The following is an 18,993-nucleotide window of genomic DNA, read 5'->3' on the forward strand; positions in this document are numbered from 1 at the left end:
TTCTGGACATTTTATTTTACTTTCTTTTTTTGTTTTTTATTTATTTATTTATATATATATATATATATATATATATATATATATATATATATATATATATATATATATATATATATATATATATATTTATTTATTTATTTATTTTAAATTTTATTTTGTCGATATACATTGTGGCTGATTATTGCTCTGTCATATCAACTTCAAATAATTGTGGTTGTTATATCTTCTTCCCCCCCCCCCCCCCGGTTTGTGTGCGTGTGTGTGTCTGTCTGTGTGTGTGTGTGTGTGTGTGTGTGAATTTATATATTAATTTTTAGCTCCCACCAATAAGTGAGAACATGTGGTATTTCTCTTTCTGTGCCTGACTTGTTTCACTTAATATAATTCTCTCATTTTATTTTACTTTCGATTACAATACGTAGTTTTTTTGTGTTAGGCTTCTTTCATTTAGTATGATGGTTTTTCTGATCTAGCATGTTATAACATGTTTGAGTACTTCATTCCTCTTGCTGTTTAGTATTTCAGTGTATAGATATACCACATTTTGTTTATCCATTCATCAGCTTATGGACATTAGGTTTGTTCCCACTTTTAGACCATTGTGAATTATGGCACTGTGAACGTTCGAGCAAAAGTCTTTGTGTAGACATACATGATTTCATTTTTCTTGGGTAGATTCCTGGAAGTGGAATTGTTGAGTTGAATGGTAAATTCATGTTTAACTTTTTAAGAAATTGCCAAACTATTTTGCAAATATGTTATACCGTTTTGTATTCCCACTAGCAATATATGAAGGTTCGTTCCCCTTTAACCTTGACTCTGTTGGATAATTGTCAATCTGTGGAGCCATTCTAGTGGGTATGAAGTGGTTTTCATTTGCATTTTCCTAAAGGCTTCTGATGTTGATCATCTTCTCATGTGGTTATTAGCCATTCATTTGTCTTCTTAGGTGAAATGTCTTTTCAAACCTGCCCATTTATTTATAATTATTTTGAAATAATTATAATAATATAATTATATTCATTATAATTATATATTTATATTAATATAATAATTTTGAAATAATTATAGATCATCAGAAAGTTGCAAAATAGTAGAGATGTACCCTCCACTCTTTTCCCCCCAGAGGTAACATCTTGCATAACTGTTGCACATTATCAAAACCAGGAAATTGACATCAGTACAATCCACTCACCTTATTACAGATTTCATCACTTTACATGTATTCATTTGTGTGTGTATATGGTTCCATGTAGTTTTCTCACATGTGTAGATTTGTGTAAATACCAGTACCACCACGATTAAGATAGAAAATATCTTTACCATTAAATATCTTCCTTATGCTACCTCTTTACAGTCACACAACGTCACACACAGTTACACATATAGCCCCCCGCATCCCTGCCACCCTTCAGTCCCCAGCAGCCACTAGTCTGTTCTCCATCTCTGTATTTCTGTCATTTGAGAATGTTGTACAAGTGGAATCATACGGTATGTAACCTTTTGAGATTGCTTCTTTCCATTCAGCATAATACCCTTTAAGACTCATGGGTTATTGCATGTATCAGTGGTTTATTTTATTTTATTTTTTATTTTAATATTCAGCTGTGTGAAGTTTCAAGAGAGTAATGATAAAACCCAGCTCATCTTTGGCTCTGTGACCAATATACATGCAAAGGGTGCAGCACCAGTGGAGGTAAATGCAGGCACATTTCTTGAGAAGTTGAAAATAATTATGCTTCATCAGATTTTTCAGCTGAAAAATCTGCCAATGTGCTCAGATTGGAAAATAAATTTTTTTGTCTTTTTTGAAGAAAATAGGCACAATGTTGGTACTGGAGGGCACTGGAAACCTGGTGCTGTACACAGGAGTGGTTCGGGTAAGCAATAAGTACCGCTTTCATGCTTTTAGACTGCTCTCATTATTTTTTAATGTTATTTTAATTTGATATTTAAAATATGTTGCCCTCCTGCCTGCACACTTTGGCAGAATATTTTTGTTAAAAGTTGAAAATTAAGTTTGCACTTTATGTTGGTCCTAATTTGGAGTGCCTAAGGCTCACTGCCATCGGATGCATTGGTACTATGAACCTGACACAGATGGGGAGCCTTTAAAGTATAGGTAGATAATTAAAAAAAAAAAAAAAAAGTTAGTTGAACTGTTTTGAAATTGGTGTATGGATAGCTTCTATAAGTTCCAAAATTTTGGTGAAGTTTTATGTATTAAATGTGATATCTGTTGGCTACATCTTTTTTTGGTTAAACATTTGTGAAGTTTACTTACAGAATCATATAAATTTTATGAATTTAGATTATGAAATTTAAATACATACAATTTGAGGAAGAGCAATGACGTGAACATTCATATAACCACTACTCAGGTTATGAAATAGAATATTGCCAGTATCTTTATCTTTATTATGTTATTTTCTGATTCTATCTCCATCTTCCTCCCGAAGATAGGTACTATTCTGACTTCAGTGATAAATCAGTCCTTTGTTTTTTATTACTAGTTTTTGCAATTAGATATGTATCACTAAACAGTAAATTGTTTAGTTGTCCTTGTTTCCGAATTTTTATGTGATGGAAATCATACTGTGTACTATTCTCTGACTTGCTTATTTTGCTCAACATTGTACTCTTCTTAGATTTTTCTGTGTTGATGTGTAGTTGTTGTTTGCTCGTTGACTGTTATAAAGTATTCCATTGTATCATTATACCAGAATTTTTACTATTTTACTGGTCAGTAGAGTTGTTCGTGTTCTTTCTACTGTTTGCTCTGATAAACAGTGCTTTAAAAAAAATTTTATGTATGTCTCCTGATTTTCAGAGTATATGCGTATTTAACTTGGCCACATTGTGCCAAATTGTTTTCTGAAATGTAAATTGTACCAATTTACAACATTTCTCTCTACTTCTTGCCTTCAGGAGTGTGAGAGAGTTCTCAGTACTTTCTTTCTTGCATTCTTGCTAATCCATAGTACCATTATTTTTTGGAGGGGGGGGAGTGTTTCATTTGTTTTTTCCAAATTGGTGCCTTGTTACCAGGTGAGGGTGGAAACCTAGGCCTTTGCTGGTAGGACTAGGGGTGGGGCACAGTTTTTTTCATAGTGTTTGTCTAGAGTATGTTGGTTATTGTGTAAAATTTTCTGTCTTTTTAGGCTATTGCCTTTGTAGTTCTTTGGCTAGGGAGAACAGGATTTCTTGGGCCCTTTTTTTGGTGTGCTCCCATTGGTGTTTCTGGGTTGCCAGCTTGGCTAGCACCCAAGCTAGGATATATGAGGCAGAAAGAAAACCCAGGAAACTCATCATCATGTCATTTGTTGGGTCCTGAGGTATCTAGCTGGTCTGTCTTCTCTCTACCTTTCAGAATCTTAGGTTTGTTTCATATATAATGTGTAGAATTTTTAGCTGTCCTTAGCATGAGGAAAAGTGATCTGTCTGTCTACTCTGTCTTGTCCTGTCTGCTGGGATTTTCATAGGGGTGGGTTGAATCTATAGATAAATTTGGGAGAGGATTGACATTTTCCTATATTTAGTCTTTTGACCCATAAAGAAGATATGTCTTTCCATAATTATTTACATCTATTTTCTGTCAGTAGTCTTCTGTATTTTTCAGTATACTGGTCTGATATATCTTTTGTCAAATTTATCCCTAAGTATTTCATAGTTTTGATGCTATTGTAAGTGTTAACTGTTTTTTAAATTTTAATTTCCAGATGTTCTTGCTTGTGTATAGAAATAGAATTGATTTTTGTATATTGAATTTATATCCTGCAACTTTGGTAAACTAACTTATTAGCTCCAGTGGCCTTTTTTCTTTTCTTTTTTTTGGTGAGTGGCTGATATGGGGATCCAAACCTGTGACCTTGGTGTCGTAAGACTGTGCTCTAACCAACTGAGTTAACTGGCCAGCCTCTCTAGTGGCCTTTTTGTAGATTCCTTAGGATTTTCTACATAGATATACATAGCATTAGCAAATAAAGACAGTTTTACTTCTTCCTTTTCAATCTGGAAGCCTTTTATATATATATATATTTTTTTTTGTCTTTTTCACAACCGGCACTCAGCCAGTGAGTGCACCGGCCATTCCTATATAGGATCTGAACCCGCGGCGGGAGCGCTCCCAGCGCCACACTCTCCCGAGTGCGCCACGGGCTCGGCCCGATATCTTTTCTTTTTTTTTAATTGCACTGGCTAGAACCTCCAGTACAATGTTGAGTAGAAGTAGTGAGAGCAGTAGCCCTTGCCTTGTTACTTATCTTAGAAGGAAAGCATTCACCATTAAATATGATTTTGGATATAGGTTTTTCTTGAATTCCCTTCGTGTGTTTGAGGAAGTTCCCTTCTGTTCCTGGTTTGCTGAGAATTTTTTATCATAAATAGATACTGGATTTTGTCAAATGTTTTTTTCTGTATCTGTTTAGATCTTTGGCCAAATCTGGCTTGAGTTCTACTTTTGTACAGTCTATGAGCTAAGAATAGTTTTTACCTGTTCAAATGGTTAAGGGAAAAAAGAAGAATATATAATAGACTGTATGCGGCCCACTGAGGCTAAAATATTTAGAAAAAAACATACAAAATTTGCCAATCCCTGATGTAGATGATCATATTTTTTTCCTATTTTATACTGTTATTAATGGTTAATTACATGGATTTATTATCAAATGTTAAAACTTACGTTGCATTTGTGGGGGTCATGATTTATTATGCTTTTAATCAATTTTAGTGATTTATTTTTCAGTAAATCAGCCTTTCATTTCATTGGCTTTTATTTTTTTGTTTTGGTTTTATTTCTGCCCTTTATTATATTGTTTTCTTTCACTTACTCGGGTTTAGTTTGCTTTTATTTTTCTAGTTTCTTAAGGTAAGTTTCACTCATTGATTTTAGACCTTTTTTTCTTTTCTAATATAAGCATTTAGTGCTGTAAAATTTCCTATCAGTAATGCTTTATCTGCATTCAGCAAATTTGATAGAGTGTAATTTAATTTACATTGAATTTAATTTCTGATTTCCTTTGTGACTATTTTGCTCATAAGATTTTTTAAATGTTTTGTTAAATTTCCAGAGTTTGAGGGATTTCTTTTCCCTTGTATCTTCTATTTTATTTCTCTTAAGTTTAGGAAAATGATTTGTATGCCTTTTATTATTTTGATTTTTTAATTTTTTCAGTTTGTTTCGTGTACCAGAATATTGTTTATCTTAGTGAATCTTCTGTGCATTTGAAAACAATGTGCGTTTTGATATCATTGGATGGAGTATATTCTAATTGTCAATTTGTTCAATTTGGTCGATAGTGTTCATATCTTCTTCATCCATGGCAATTCCTTTTACTTTTTGTATTGGTAACAGAGAGGAGTTTTGAGGTATTAACATGTCATTGTGGTTCTATCAATTACTTAAAGAGGGTATTGAAGTCTCCAAGTGTAATTGTGGATTTGTCTATTTCTCCTTTCAGTTCTGTCAGTGTTTGAGTCTGTCATTTTTTTCCTTTGTTCTTTCCTTTACTTTGCAACTTTCTTGTTTGGTGCGTACACATTTAAGATTTCTATTCCTTCCTGGTGATTTGGTCCATTATCTTTAACTAAAGACTCTCTTTGTCCCTAGTCATTTTCTTTCCTTTGAAGTCTACTTTATAGCCACTCCAGATTTCTTTTGATTAGGGTTTGCATGATATATATTTTTTCTATCCTTTTACTTTTTTAAAATTTAAAAAAAATTTTTATTTATTTATTTTTGTCTTTTTTTTTCGTGACCGGCACTCAGCCAGTGAGTGCACCGGCCATTCCTATATGGGATCCGAACCCGTGGCGGGAGCATCGCCGTGCTCCCAGCGCTGCATTCTCCCAAGTGCGCCACGGGCTTGACCCCATCCTTTTACTTTTTAAAAATAGTTATACAGTATCTTGCTTTTGTTTTTAAAATTATTTATTTATTTATTTTTAGGCAGCTGGCCATTACAGGGATCCGAACCCTTGACCTTGGTATTATAATACCATACTCTAAACAGCTGAGCTAACAGGCCAGCCCACCATCCTTTTACTTTTAACTTATCTATGTCATTATATCTGAAGTGAGTTTCATGTAGCCAACATATAGTTGGGCTGTATTTTTTTTAATCCTTTCTTCCAGTCTCTGTTATTTAATTATTGTGCTGTAAATACATTTAATATGATTAGTGACCTGAAGGGATTTAAAGTTTTCATTTAATATTTTTTTCTGTTTGTTCCTGGTGAGCTTTGTTCCTCTGCTTCCCTTTTTCCTTTTTTCCTATGAATGACTTGAACAGTTCTTAGTGTTCCATTTTTATTTATCTATAGTGTTTTTGAGTTTCTTAATGTTTTTTGTGGTGTTACTCTAGAGTTTACAATATATAAATAGTCTATCATTGTCTGCTCTTATGAAGATAATACCATATAGGTTTCTTTACCCTCCCCCCTTTATGGTGTAGTTGTCTTAAATATTACCTGTACAAACACAGAGAATCACATCTGATAATATTATGGTTTTTGGTTTCAAATATCAAACATAAATAATTTCGAGATTATGCATAAATTATTCTATGTTCCAGGTTTTCTTTTTGTAACCATTTCCTTTCTTTTTGAATCATCATCTTTTGTCATTCTTTTAGTTCATGTCTGCTGGCTAGAATTTCTTGTAGTTTTCTTTTATCTGAGAATGCCTTCATTTCACTTTCATTCCTGAAGAATAAGTTACTGACACACAGAGTTCTAGGTTGACAGGTTTTTTCTTTGGCACTTGAAAAATGTGCTACTTCTTTCCGGCCTCCATGGTTTCTATTGAGAAGTCTCCTGTCTTTTGACTTGTCCCTCTAGTAATGTTTCTGTTTTTTTCTACTTTCAAGATTTGTTTCCTTTGTCTTTTATTTTCAAAAATTTTATTATCATGTGTGATTTCTTTGGATTTAGTCCTGGTAGGGGTGCACACAGCTTCTTTAATCTATAGGTTAACTCAACTTGGGAAGTGTTTTCACTTTTTTTTTTTTTTAAAATATTTTCAGCTCCAGTTTTTCTCCTTTCCTGATTCTCCAATTTATGAATGTTAGATACTTTGTTTTAGTCCCACATACAGGTTCCTGAGGCACCATTTATTTTTTAATCTTTGTCCTTCCTTGCATACTTCTGTCTTATTATAGAGTGAGGATGAAAGCCAGGGCCCTTCCCCCCTCACAGTTGCACAAGATGGGAGGTAGTGAGCTGCTCCATCCTGGCAGTCAAAGATGGGGCTCTATCCGCAGTCTCTGCAGCTGCAGTGCCTAATGAGGAGGGGGAGAGATGTCACCTAGTTCTGCAGAGCAGGGATGTAAGCCTGGCCCACAGTCTCTGTCTGGCGGAGGGGTACCCCCTGGTCCATGTATTGTAGGGCTGAAAGATAGGACACTGCCCACAGTCTCCAGGCCATACCTCCTGGTGAGGAGCGGGGGAGGGCTGTGGCTTTTTTCGTGGTGTTTGCCTGGAGTAGGGAAGATATGGTTTGTTTGTTTCTGTCCTACTTGGTCACTCTTTTCCCAACACTGGTTAGAAAGAGTAAGGTTTTCTTGGGACCTCTTTTGTCTGGGCTGTGGGTGTGTTTGGGTTGCAGGCCCTTTAAAGTCCAAGGCCTGATTATGTAAGGGGTTAAAAAAGCAAAAACCAAAACCAAGGGAATTCGTCGTTAGGTCATCGCTGTGTCTCAGGTCTCTAGCCAGTTTGTCTTCTTTTCCTACCTTTCAGAGTCTTCTGTTAGTTGCATTATAAATTGTGTGCTGGTTTTTTTTTTTGTTGTTGTTGTTTTTTGTTTTTTTGGTAATTGGGGGAAGAGTAATTGGAATGTGCATATTTCATCTTTTCATGAACTGGGGGTTTCAGATAGCTTTTTAAAAACTTGTAATATACTAGGTTTCACTGTTATTTTTGTTTTTTAAACCTGCAGATTTTATATGGGTGACTTCTATTATGAGCTTTTGAGTGTATATTAACATAAATTTGTATGTTGTTAAAATTTCACTTTAGTTTTGAGCATCTCCTTTTAGTCTTAACAAGTTTTCATCCTGTGTAGATATGAATATCTGTTGTGTTTTTCCTGAGAACTCTACAGGTAGGTAAAATAAGGGGTGGTTAGTGTGGATTTTCAACTCATTCTTCTTAAGGTCAGTGAAGAATTTATTCTATTCTATGAAGAGCTTTATCAAGGAAGAGAGTTTATGGTGGAAAGCAGAGATGGTGAGCTACAGAGCACAGTTTGAATTAGATTTAGTTTCTTGAGCATCATCCATCCTCATTTTTCTAGCCCTTGGGGAGTGTTTGGTGTTCTTTGTCTCTGCCTTGAGACTTAGTTAATAAGATTGCTTAGGGACACTAAGCTTATCCTTTGTAAGCTTAGTGTCCCTTTTGTCTTTACTACCAATAATGTAGAAAAATTTATATAATATATGGAATTTTGTATAATGTCTTGACTATGTTAACATTCTCCTCTTTCCTGCAAAAAAAAGTTCCTCAGTAATGAAGAGAAAAATCAAACCAAGAGAAATCCTACAAAAGTATTTGCAGTTGGATGGTGGCATTTGATAGATTATTAAAATTTTAATTCCGATGGTGTTTTAGTTGTGTTTGTTGAGCACGAAGTTTGAAATATCAAAAGAAATATGTGCTACATGCCTTAACATTTATTTAAGGATATGATGCATTAAAGCCAGTATTTTCTTCCACGTCTTTCTATTGCTCAAAGGTGGGAAAGGTTTTTATTCCTGGACTGCCGGCTCCTTCCTTGACGATGTCCAACACAATGCCTCGGCCCAGTACTCCATTGGACAGTGTTAGTACTCCTAAGCCTCTTTGTAAACTACTTGGATCATTGGATGAGGTAAGAAATGGATCAGGTGTTGCCAAAATATTAATATTGTCTTACAGAAATTTGGGCAAATATGGGTTCTTTCCATGGTTGACTTAATTTTAGCTAATACTTGTAGAATAAATGTTTTCAAACACAAATGAGTCAGTTAACGCACATTGATTTCCCTTGTGATGTGTGTGGTACTGTTTGAACATGCTAGAGAGAAGAAAATTATGTATTCTTTTTCACTCTAGGGATTTCACAGTTTACTTGGGTGGAATAGATGCATTGTCTGCATGAGAAATTACAATTTAAGGTAGACTGTTAAGACTTATGAAGGAGGATCCAAAAGTACCAATAGTAGATTCACCGATGGGGTGATACATCCTGATGAGATGATGTGGCAAAACCAAAGCCTCAACTCTGAGGGACATGTCAGATGAGGTTTAGACCTTGAGGATACGTAGGGTATCTGTAGGTAGAAAGGGGTGTTCGGGGCAAGGAGGAATCACACATGCACAGGCATAAAGGCAGGAGAATGCAGAACCTTTTTTTAAATGCATAATTGTACCTCCATCTCCTAGAATACAGTTTAAGGACAACATATCTGAAAGAATACTTATAAAAGTACAAGAGGTCTGTTGGGTGAGGCAGGGCAGTGGGTGGGATAATAACAACAACCTTTTTTTGTGCATTTTCTATGTGGTAGGCACTGTTCTAAGTGCTTTATCATTATTAACTCATTTACTCCCTTAGAATAGCTTTATTGAGAAGATGCTGCTGTGATCCTTGTTTTACAAATTAGTATATAGAGGTACACAGAGGTTACTTGTCTAAGGCGATGAAGCCAGTAAGTGATGTACCTGGGACTTACACTCTTACTGATGTGCTCTTAAAGGGATTTACACTCTTACTGATGTGCTCTTTTTACTGATGTGAAAAGGTGGTTTTATTCTGAATGCAATTGCCAGGCATTACAGGTTTCTCAGGAAGGAGTTATGAGTGTTATCTGGATTTTAGATTGGCTTATCTTGAGATTGAATATAGGGAGACCAGTTAGACTTGAAGTGAGGTTGTCTGTGTCAACCTAAGAGTTGTGAAGAGGGTCTGAGCTAAGGCAGTTTATGTGGAAAGGAGGAGAGTGACATGAGAGGCCTGGAGAGGTGGAAATGCCAGAGTCTGTCAGCTGTTTGGTTTTGTGCTGCTAGGCTGGGGAGAGGCGATGTGGAACAAGGCTCAGAATTCTCTGAGTGACCTGGATAGGTACTCTTGCTTACCACGTTAGGAATCCTGGACAAAAGTAGTCTGTATTGGAGGGACAGCTGAGTGCAGATGTTTAGGGGCATTTCAAAAGGAAGATTAGTGCTGGCAGTTGCATTGGGTAATGTGTAGGACCTGATTTGAACTTTCTTCCTTCAAGCCAGCGCATTTGTAGAACTTTCAAAAGGGGAGCTGGAGAAGTATCAGAGAGTTTTGTGTGATTTGGAAAAATTTCTTTTATAATAAATAGTTTCCAATTTTTAGAATTCCTTAAACCCAGGACAGATTGTGTCTTTTTGCTAGCTGTGAGGTCACAGGGACACCATAGTCTTAACACATTGGCTGATGGCTTTCCCACTTCTCTGACAGATTGTGCTGCTAGGCTTAGAGTCAGGACAAGGGGGGCTGAATTTTTCTGGAAACTGTTGGAGTAGAAGCTGGAATGTTATAAATACATTTATATATTGGCTCTCAGGGTTGACAAGATGTTCTATTTAGAAATGTCCTATACAAATTTAATTATGGGAATATAAAGAAGATCATTGGAGATTTAAAATTGAAAGCATCTGTGTGTACTTAGTAACTAAGATCATTTAACTATTTTTGTTTGTATATTTGCAGTTAAATAAATAAATGCTGTTCTTATTTTCAAATAAATATTTGCTGATAGGAGAAATACCACCAAATATTGGTCACGCTTCTTTGATTTTTAATTGCTCTCCTTTCTCCCTGGGTTCTTAGTTCTTCAAGTCATGTCTGTCTTGTCTTCCTGAAATTACAGTTTATGTCTCTGGTCCTGTAAAATTGCCAGAAGTCTTGCTACCTCCCTTCCTCTTAGCTGTGGCCTTCCTTTCACATTTTCCGGCTATCGCTATGCTTCCCCAACGACCCAAAATGCAAATGCCCAGAGCAGGAAAAGCAGGATAGGAATGTTGGCCCTGCTCTCTGTGGGTCCTGTTTCTCCTAGATCTTGGTCCCTCAAGTTGGCTAGCCTCTACAGCTTTCCAGTACCATTAATCAGATGTTTTGCTGTTTTATCCCCCTTGTCTAGTTGTTTTCTGTGAGCACCTTGGTCTCCTGCCAGGTACTTCATCATAGCTGGAGCAGAGTGATTTTAAATTCTTACATATAATTGTTTGTTAGACCATATGCAAAAAAGAAATAGTTAAGTTTTTTTAGTACTTAATTTCTCAAAAAAATACTTTATTTGTGTTGTATTTATGACTTTTACAGGTTGGTCTATTGTCTCCAGTTCCAGAACTCAGAGACTCTTCAAAACTTCATGATTCTCTCTATAATGAAGATTGTACTTTCCAACAGCTTGGAACTTATATTCATTCTATCAGAGATCCTGTCCATAACAGAGTAACTCTAGTAAGTATATTTTAAAAAAATCAGGTAGCTTTCTAAGAAATATATTTGTCAGAATGCACAATTTTGTCTCAAAAATGAGAACATATATTTATCATGATTTTAAAAATGTGTTGTAGTATGTCATTTTTTGTTGCATTATTTTACCTTTATAAAGTAATTCTGCATGTTTTCTAAAGTTTCTATCTTATTAAAAATTTATTGAAAACAAAAGCTTGTTCAGTTAGTTGAATCGTATATTGACATGATTTTTGTCATCTCTTTGAGAGTTGTCTCCTTTTGAGGATCGTGTCCCTTGTGTCTGTATAAAAGTTAGACACTTTTTATTAAAACAAGGATTTTTGAAAATTTTTTTCACATAAACACATTTACAGTTTTTGAAAGTTGGAAGTGTTCAATTCTGTTTGAAAAATACTGTTTTTCATTTATTTTACTGTATTTTGCTTTGACAGGTAAATAGTCTTGTACAGCACCAGCTGTTTTTAACACATTCAAAGACTTAGAATGCACAAATTCCATTTACTTTCTCTTGTTTGTTTCCGTTCTTTTCACTAGGAACTGAGTAATGGCTCCATGGTTAGGATCACTATTCCTGAAATTGCCACCTCTGAATTAGGTATGATTAAGAGTCAGACCTCACTTCTGTGTTCTCAGTTTGATTTATAAGATTTGGAGTACAGTCATCCTCCACATAACATTTCCATCAGTGATGGACCATGTATACAGTGGTTGTCCCATATGATTATAATACCATATTTTTACTGTACCTTTTCTATGTTTAGATATGTTTAGATATGCAAATATTTACCATTGTGTTACAGTTGCCTACAGTATTCAACTGTATACTGTACAGTACACTGTAACATGTTGTACAGGTTTGTAGCCGCCATAGGCTATATATATAGCCCTAGGTGTGTAGTAGGCTGTACCGTCTAGGTTTGTGTAAGTACATTCTGTGATGTTCATACAATGACAAAATCGCCTAGTAATGCATTTCTTAGAACATATCCCTGTTGTTAAGTGACACATTGTTGTAATTACTGGTTTATTTTAACATTTAGGGTTTAAAAAATTATTTTGTTATTTCTGAAGTCACCAGATCAAGTTTTTCACTTTGAAGAGAAGGTGTAAATAGCTGGGGAGTGCTTTGTGATGTCCACCCTGTTTGCTGTAAGGCGGGAATACAGTTGAAGGATATGCTAATTCTGTTTCTCTGAGTCTTAAGTCGAGGAATACCATGTACATGCCTCTTGTGAAAAAATATGAGAAACAGGAAGCCTAAGTGACTGTTTCTTGGCATATTCAATGATGTTTTTAATCCTAAACTAAATTTCTCAATCATTAGATAATTTGTGAAATGGACATATAATTGAATAATACTTAGTATTATAGTCAAAATACAATCAGAAGTGCTTTAATAAATATTAGAGTCTGCTTGAATTATTACTGAAATGCAGGGGAAGATACTAGGGGAGAATATTTCTGAATATAGCATAGTAAGCAAAATGTTAGAAATTTAATGGTTTACCAACGAACGTTAGGAAAAGAATGCTTATATGGGTATAAAAAAGTTCATGACATTTATTAGTTTCAAAATCTAAATGCCAAAGTAAGGCATTGGCAGATTGTACATTAGAATGATGTTTTCATTTTAGGGGTTTTCTTTCATGGTTGTGGTAAATGATATTCTAAGTTGATATACTATGGGTCTTCAAAAGTCCATGGAAAGATTTATATTAACTTTTAATTCTATTTTTTCATGAACTTTTAATGTACTCTTGTAGCGATTCCTCGCCTTTCTAAAGTACTTAGAAGTATTATAATCCTAAATAGAATATGTAAAACCAAATATTAATGGATGAAATAAAGTAAATAAAAACAAAATAAAATCTTAACCCTTTATAGACAAATAGAATTCACATGGTTCATGCATACAAGCTTATGCATTTTACTTAGAAAGGGTTCCTCAGACCCTCAGGCAGCATCTGGTTTATACTTACTTTGGATTCAACTAGACATGCTTGTTCATTTAGAACATCTTGTAATGCTAGCTAAGCATTGCTATTTGTGGATGCGTAAATTGAATATTATTCATTTACTGAAGTATTTAAGCAATATTTCATATAAATGTACTTACATAGAAATTGTAAGTTTCTTTTCTAGAATAACCTTTAATTTATTGTCCAAACTAGGACATTTTTGAGAGTGAAAGAGGGAGCAATTATTAAGTGCTAGGGCAGTTGATGTAAGTCAGGAGTGTCTCAGGTAAACTGGGCTATTTGGTCACCTTATTTCTGGTCCAAAATTAATGATTGAAAACTGCCCTCAGACCTCTTGCAAGCCCCATTTATTGGAGAATACAATAGTTGATGTAAGTGTCATATGACTGGCGAGGTAATGTTTGCATCCTTTTGGCTCTTTAATGACAGTTCTCTTTTCGTAGTAATTGGCCTTTACATAGTAGTAGTTTAAAAAGTTTTTTATGGAAGGGGGAAAAAAATGCATGCATAGGAAACATACTAAAATTAATCTTTGCTTTTAATAGTGCAAACATGTTTGCAAGCAATTAAGTTAATCCTGCCAAAAGAAATAGCGGTTCAGATGCTTGTCAAGTGGTACAATGTCCACAGTGCTCCAGGAGGACCTGGTTATCAGTCAGAGTGGAATTTATTTGTGACTTGTCTCATGAACATGATGGGTTATAACACAGACCGCTTAGCATGGACCCGAAATGTAAGTAAATATAATTGTTTCCTTCATGAGTTGTTTTGTTATCAGTGGAATGTTTGCATAATTGGTAATACAACATTCAGAGTACATAACAGATAAATTTAATAATATGCGTCCCTTATTCAAATTAATGTACTAAAACTAAGGCTTATTGTATCTATATATTGTAAATCAAATATTTAATATTATTAAATATTTGATAATAAATAACATTTTATTAGTAATTACAATTATTGAATTTTTGTAATGTATTAATGCACATTTGACTGTTATTTCTCATTTCATCTTTGTAAAATGACTGCACGTTATGCTAGGATTAGTAATCTTGGTTTTGTTGATAAACCAAATCACAAGGAGATCAGACTTGTGATTTGCTCAATGCTGAGACTACACTGTATCTTCTGACTCATTAAGATTCTTTTCTAAAGATAAGACTTTCTTTTTACACACATATTGCTTGGTATTTGAGGAAGAAGGTTCAATTTGAGGGGGATTGACAGTGCCTTAGCCTAAGTATGTACTCTGTGAATGGTATAAAGCTGCATTCCTCACCCTCTTCCTTCAGAAACCTTCTTACAGGCCCTTAATACATTATTTACAAAATCAAAAGGGTTGTGCTTTCATTGTTGGTGATTTCCTTTTAGCTCTAGAGATCCCTCCCAGGACAACCGTGCCTGGGTTACTCTGAAGAAATCACTCTAGAACACCTTCCCTTTGATTTTGGAAATATACATTATGAATAAGTGCACTTCAGCTTTTTGTAGTTTTTGTGCATAGCTATCCCGTGGAACTCATTGAAGAATATAGATCATTGTGCCCTAGTTTCAGGCAGAGAATCAGTGTCCCTCACATTTTCGTATTGTGGGGGTCAGTGAGCATCCACCCTTTTTTTCTTTTGTAAATAAAGGCATGGTTTTCTGACCTATGTATTTCTGACCTAAAGGAAGGAAAGAGAATGAATTCTTGAGGCCGAGTTGCTTTGACACTCGTTTAGAGGAATATATAGTTAAACCCTTGCTAACTTTTGTCCTCCCAGTTAAAGCTCAGGATGAAATGGCCCTCACTGACAAATTATTTTCATTTTGCTTTGTCCAGATCTATCCATTTTCTTGTTTTCATTTAAATAATGTAGTAGAGAGTACAAATATTTTTGGCATTTCTTTGCGCTTTTTCCAATTTACTGATGTGTTCAATGAGAGCATTGGATGGTACACTCTATGAACAGATACATTTGGGGTTAACTTTTTGTGTCCTTTGGGATGCTCATGTTTTCATTAGGTATATATTGAGCCCCCTGCTGTGAGCTAGGCACAATACCAGGCTTGTCAGATATACACTAGGAAGACAGACTGTTCCTTTCATGGAATTGATTGTCTTGGGAGAGACTAATAATAAATATTTTACATACGGGTTATGACATATCAAGGGTGGGGATCTACAGGAGCATATAACAGGGTTGGCTAACCTGAGACACTTTAAAAGAATGAAGATAAAACAGATTTGTATATGCCACAGAGAGGTATTGCTATCAGGCAGTCTCTGCTCTTCTTTCCCATAACTCCAGGTCTCATGAATCTGATAACCATAGCAGGGACGTTCTTTTTGACTGTGATTTAGACTCTGTGTGTGTGCGTGTGAGTGTGTGTGTGTATGTGTGTGTGTGGTATTTTGGTGAAGTTTTAGATATCTCTCATTTCACCTGTTGCTTAGATTTCACTGTCATTACCAGTTTTTGATTATATTGTGTGTGAATTTGGCTGTTTTTTATTTGAATGCTTCACAAGCAAACCTTTTCTTGATAATATTCACTTTAAAAAATTACTTTATTGCTGTCTATGTTAATTTTTTTATAGAAATCATCTTTCAGAGGAATGAGATTGATATATGTGTACGTTTTTATAGTATAGGAAAATAACCATTACGATTTATAGAGTTCTGGTTTATTAGTTGGTAGTTTATTGCCCCTATGAAGTAGTAGGGGTGGCATAGGTTATGCCAGGGGGAATTGAAGAAAAGTGACTTTTCGAAAACTGCTTTTATGTAGTTGTATTAGTTAGGATAGGCTAACTGTTGTAACAGAAAGACCTCAAGAGATAGAAAGGCTCAGATACAGTAGAAATGTCTATCTTGCTCATATAAGTGTGCTTGGCAAGTAAACAGGCCAACCTATTATTCAGGACTTAGACTGATGTAGGATCTGCCATCTTTAATGTGAGTCTCCAAAGATTGCCTTGGGGTTGACTCCATTCTAATCAGGTGGTGGAAGGCGCAAAGAGTCTGGAAGAGCAGATGTGGGAGGTTTTTTTCATGGACTGATCCTGGAAGTGGTGACATACACTTTCATTCGTGGTCACTCTGTCACACCTAATTTCAAGGAAGTTAGGGGCACACCCAACTTCAAGGGAGGCCGGGGTATGTTGTCTGGCTTTGGGTCCAGGAGAAAGAGAACAAAGAACAAAGAGGAGAAAGAGTAGCTAACTGTCTCTGCCATAGAATTGTTAGATGGTCCACTGTAGATGTTAAATAAATGTCTGCTTTGTTCTAACATTTGGCTAATCTTGGGTTTATTCTTTGAGAATTGGCATATTGTGGTATGCCTAAAGAAAGATGCATACCACATTTGTTCTGCTAAAGGTGTGATATACTCTGTGTTATCATAGAAGTAGGAGAGGAAAGAAAACTACTATTGCAGTGCTGAGGCTCTGTACTAGATGCTTTGCATATATGATTTTATTTCGTCTGTACAATGATCTAGAAGAAAGATATTTGTGCCAGGATTTTCCAGATGAGGAAGTGAGTTTGGTTGACTTTCCTTGGTTTCCTTTATTGGTAAAACTGATTTCTGAATCCTTTAAGTTAATTAGTGGACTGTAATAAATTAATGATTTTTGTCTTCTCTTTTGGGGTTATTTTCTAGTTTGACTTTGAAGGATCACTTTCCCCAGTCATTGCACCCAAAAAAGCAAGGCCTTCTGAGACTGGATCTGATGATGTAAGCATTATTATTTCTTGCTAATATAAATTGATTTGTGGGTACTCATACTAGTCTCCCACTTCAGTGGTATTCCTGTCATTTGTCTGTATTTCCAACACCTTTTGCTCTATTTATTTTAATACTGCACAAGTTATTTTGAAGGGTAGGATTTGTTGTTTTGTGTGCATTTATTCACTTTTGACTTTAATGATCATCTAAAAATTATTGTAGACATATGTATTGCTGCATGATTTCAGTTTGGGTTTATAGATATTTTATTGCCAAATGATCACCTAAATTGACAGCATTTCCTTTTGTTATGGATTGTTCCTCTAATTTAGATTCTCAGACATATCAGATTCCAGGGGTATATTCTTAAGTCCCCCCCAAATTTTTTAATTTGAGGTATAATTTACATAAATGAGATCCTCATATCTTGAGTTTACAATTTGATTGGTTTTGACATATACACACTCATGTAAGCCACACTCCCATCAAGATACACAACATTTCCATGACTCCATAAAGTTCCTTCATGCTGTTTTTAATCCATCCCTTTCTCTTCTTTAAGCAACTACTGATCTGAATTCTACTACCATATGTTAGTTGTGCCTGTTCCAGAACGGGATGTAAATGAAAATAATGTAGTATGTAATCTTTGGTTTAAGGTTTCTTTCACTCAGCATGATGTTTTTGAGAGTCATCCATGTTTTTGCAGATATCAGTGGTTTGTACCTTTTTATTGCTGAGTAGTATGAATTATACTGTAGTTTGTTCATTCTTCTGCTGATGGATATCTAGGCTATTTCCATTTTTTGACTTTTATGAAAAAAGTTGCTGCCAACATTCAGTAACAAGTCTTTGTGGACATATATTTTCATTTCTTTTGGATAAATTCCTAGCAGTAAAATTATTGGGTCGTTGCTGGTTCCCAAACTGCTTGTACCATATGACACTCTGACCAGTAACATATGCAAGTTCCTCATGTTCTGCAGCTTTGTCAACATTTGCTGTTGTCAGTTTTTTTAATTTTATCCATTTCAGTGTGTGTGAAATTTTTTCTCTTAGTGGTTTTAATTTTCTTTTCCCTGATGTCTGCTGACGTTAAACACTTCATGTGCTCATTAGCTACTTATATATCTCTTTGTGAAGTTTCTGTTCAAATGTATTACCTATTTTTAACTGTACTTTAAAAAATATTTTTTAAGCTATGGGCATTCCTTTTATATTCTGGATATGAGTTCTTTGCCATATACATGTATTGAGAATATTTTCTCTTTGTATGTGGCTTAACAGTGTTGTTTTTCATGAGGAGAATTTTGTATTTTGGTTATCCAGTTTATCAGTTTTTTTGTGTATTTGGTCCAAGAGTTTTTAAGGTAGAATAACAACACACTGTTTTAAGGCTTATAAAATTACCAGTAAATTCCAGGATCTGGACATAATATGAACTACATTCTTTGAACGCAATACAGTAGATCACAAATAGAAAATCAATAGATCCAATGCTTGGAATGTATAATCACTCCTAATATAAAATTCCGTTGGTTATTGGATCATTGTTCTAGCTCCAGCATCTCATAAACATGGAAAGATAAATATACCAACTAAATACAGGTAGGTCTTCTCTCTTACTGTAACATGGATCAGTGTAGTGGTTGCTAGACCTGCCTGTCCACACTGCCCATCTTTTATTCTTTACTATTGGCTTCATAAAACACAGTCTGAGATAAACTTAAGTTTTTTCTCTCAATCCCTACCTAAACAGTAGGATTTTACTTGCACAGTCTGTTCCCTAGAAGAGATGGTTTTCAAATGGTTTTTA

General features: G+C 35.0%; 1 protein-coding gene across 8 annotated transcripts in view; it reads left to right on the forward strand.

Annotated features, from left to right (window-relative positions):
• The window catches only part of ANAPC1 (anaphase promoting complex subunit 1), a 105,238-nt gene that overhangs the window by 18,773 nt on the left and 67,472 nt on the right, over positions 1-18,993 (forward strand). For all 8 annotated transcript variants that reach the window (XM_063078157.1, XM_063078156.1, XM_063078159.1 and 5 more), the window contains 7 exons: positions 1,606-1,696; positions 1,815-1,880; positions 8,729-8,863; positions 11,327-11,467; positions 12,020-12,080; positions 14,010-14,197; positions 17,112-17,186. In XM_063078157.1, coding sequence (XP_062934227.1) covers positions 1,606-1,696; positions 1,815-1,880; positions 8,729-8,863; positions 11,327-11,467; positions 12,020-12,080; positions 14,010-14,197; positions 17,112-17,186 — 757 coding nt within the window. The remainder of the gene's footprint in view (positions 1-1,605; positions 1,697-1,814; positions 1,881-8,728; positions 8,864-11,326; positions 11,468-12,019; positions 12,081-14,009; positions 14,198-17,111; positions 17,187-18,993) is intronic.

This window comes from Cynocephalus volans, chromosome 14 (assembly GCF_027409185.1).
Source record: "Cynocephalus volans isolate mCynVol1 chromosome 14, mCynVol1.pri, whole genome shotgun sequence".
Lineage (NCBI taxonomy): Eukaryota > Metazoa > Chordata > Mammalia > Dermoptera > Cynocephalidae > Cynocephalus > Cynocephalus volans.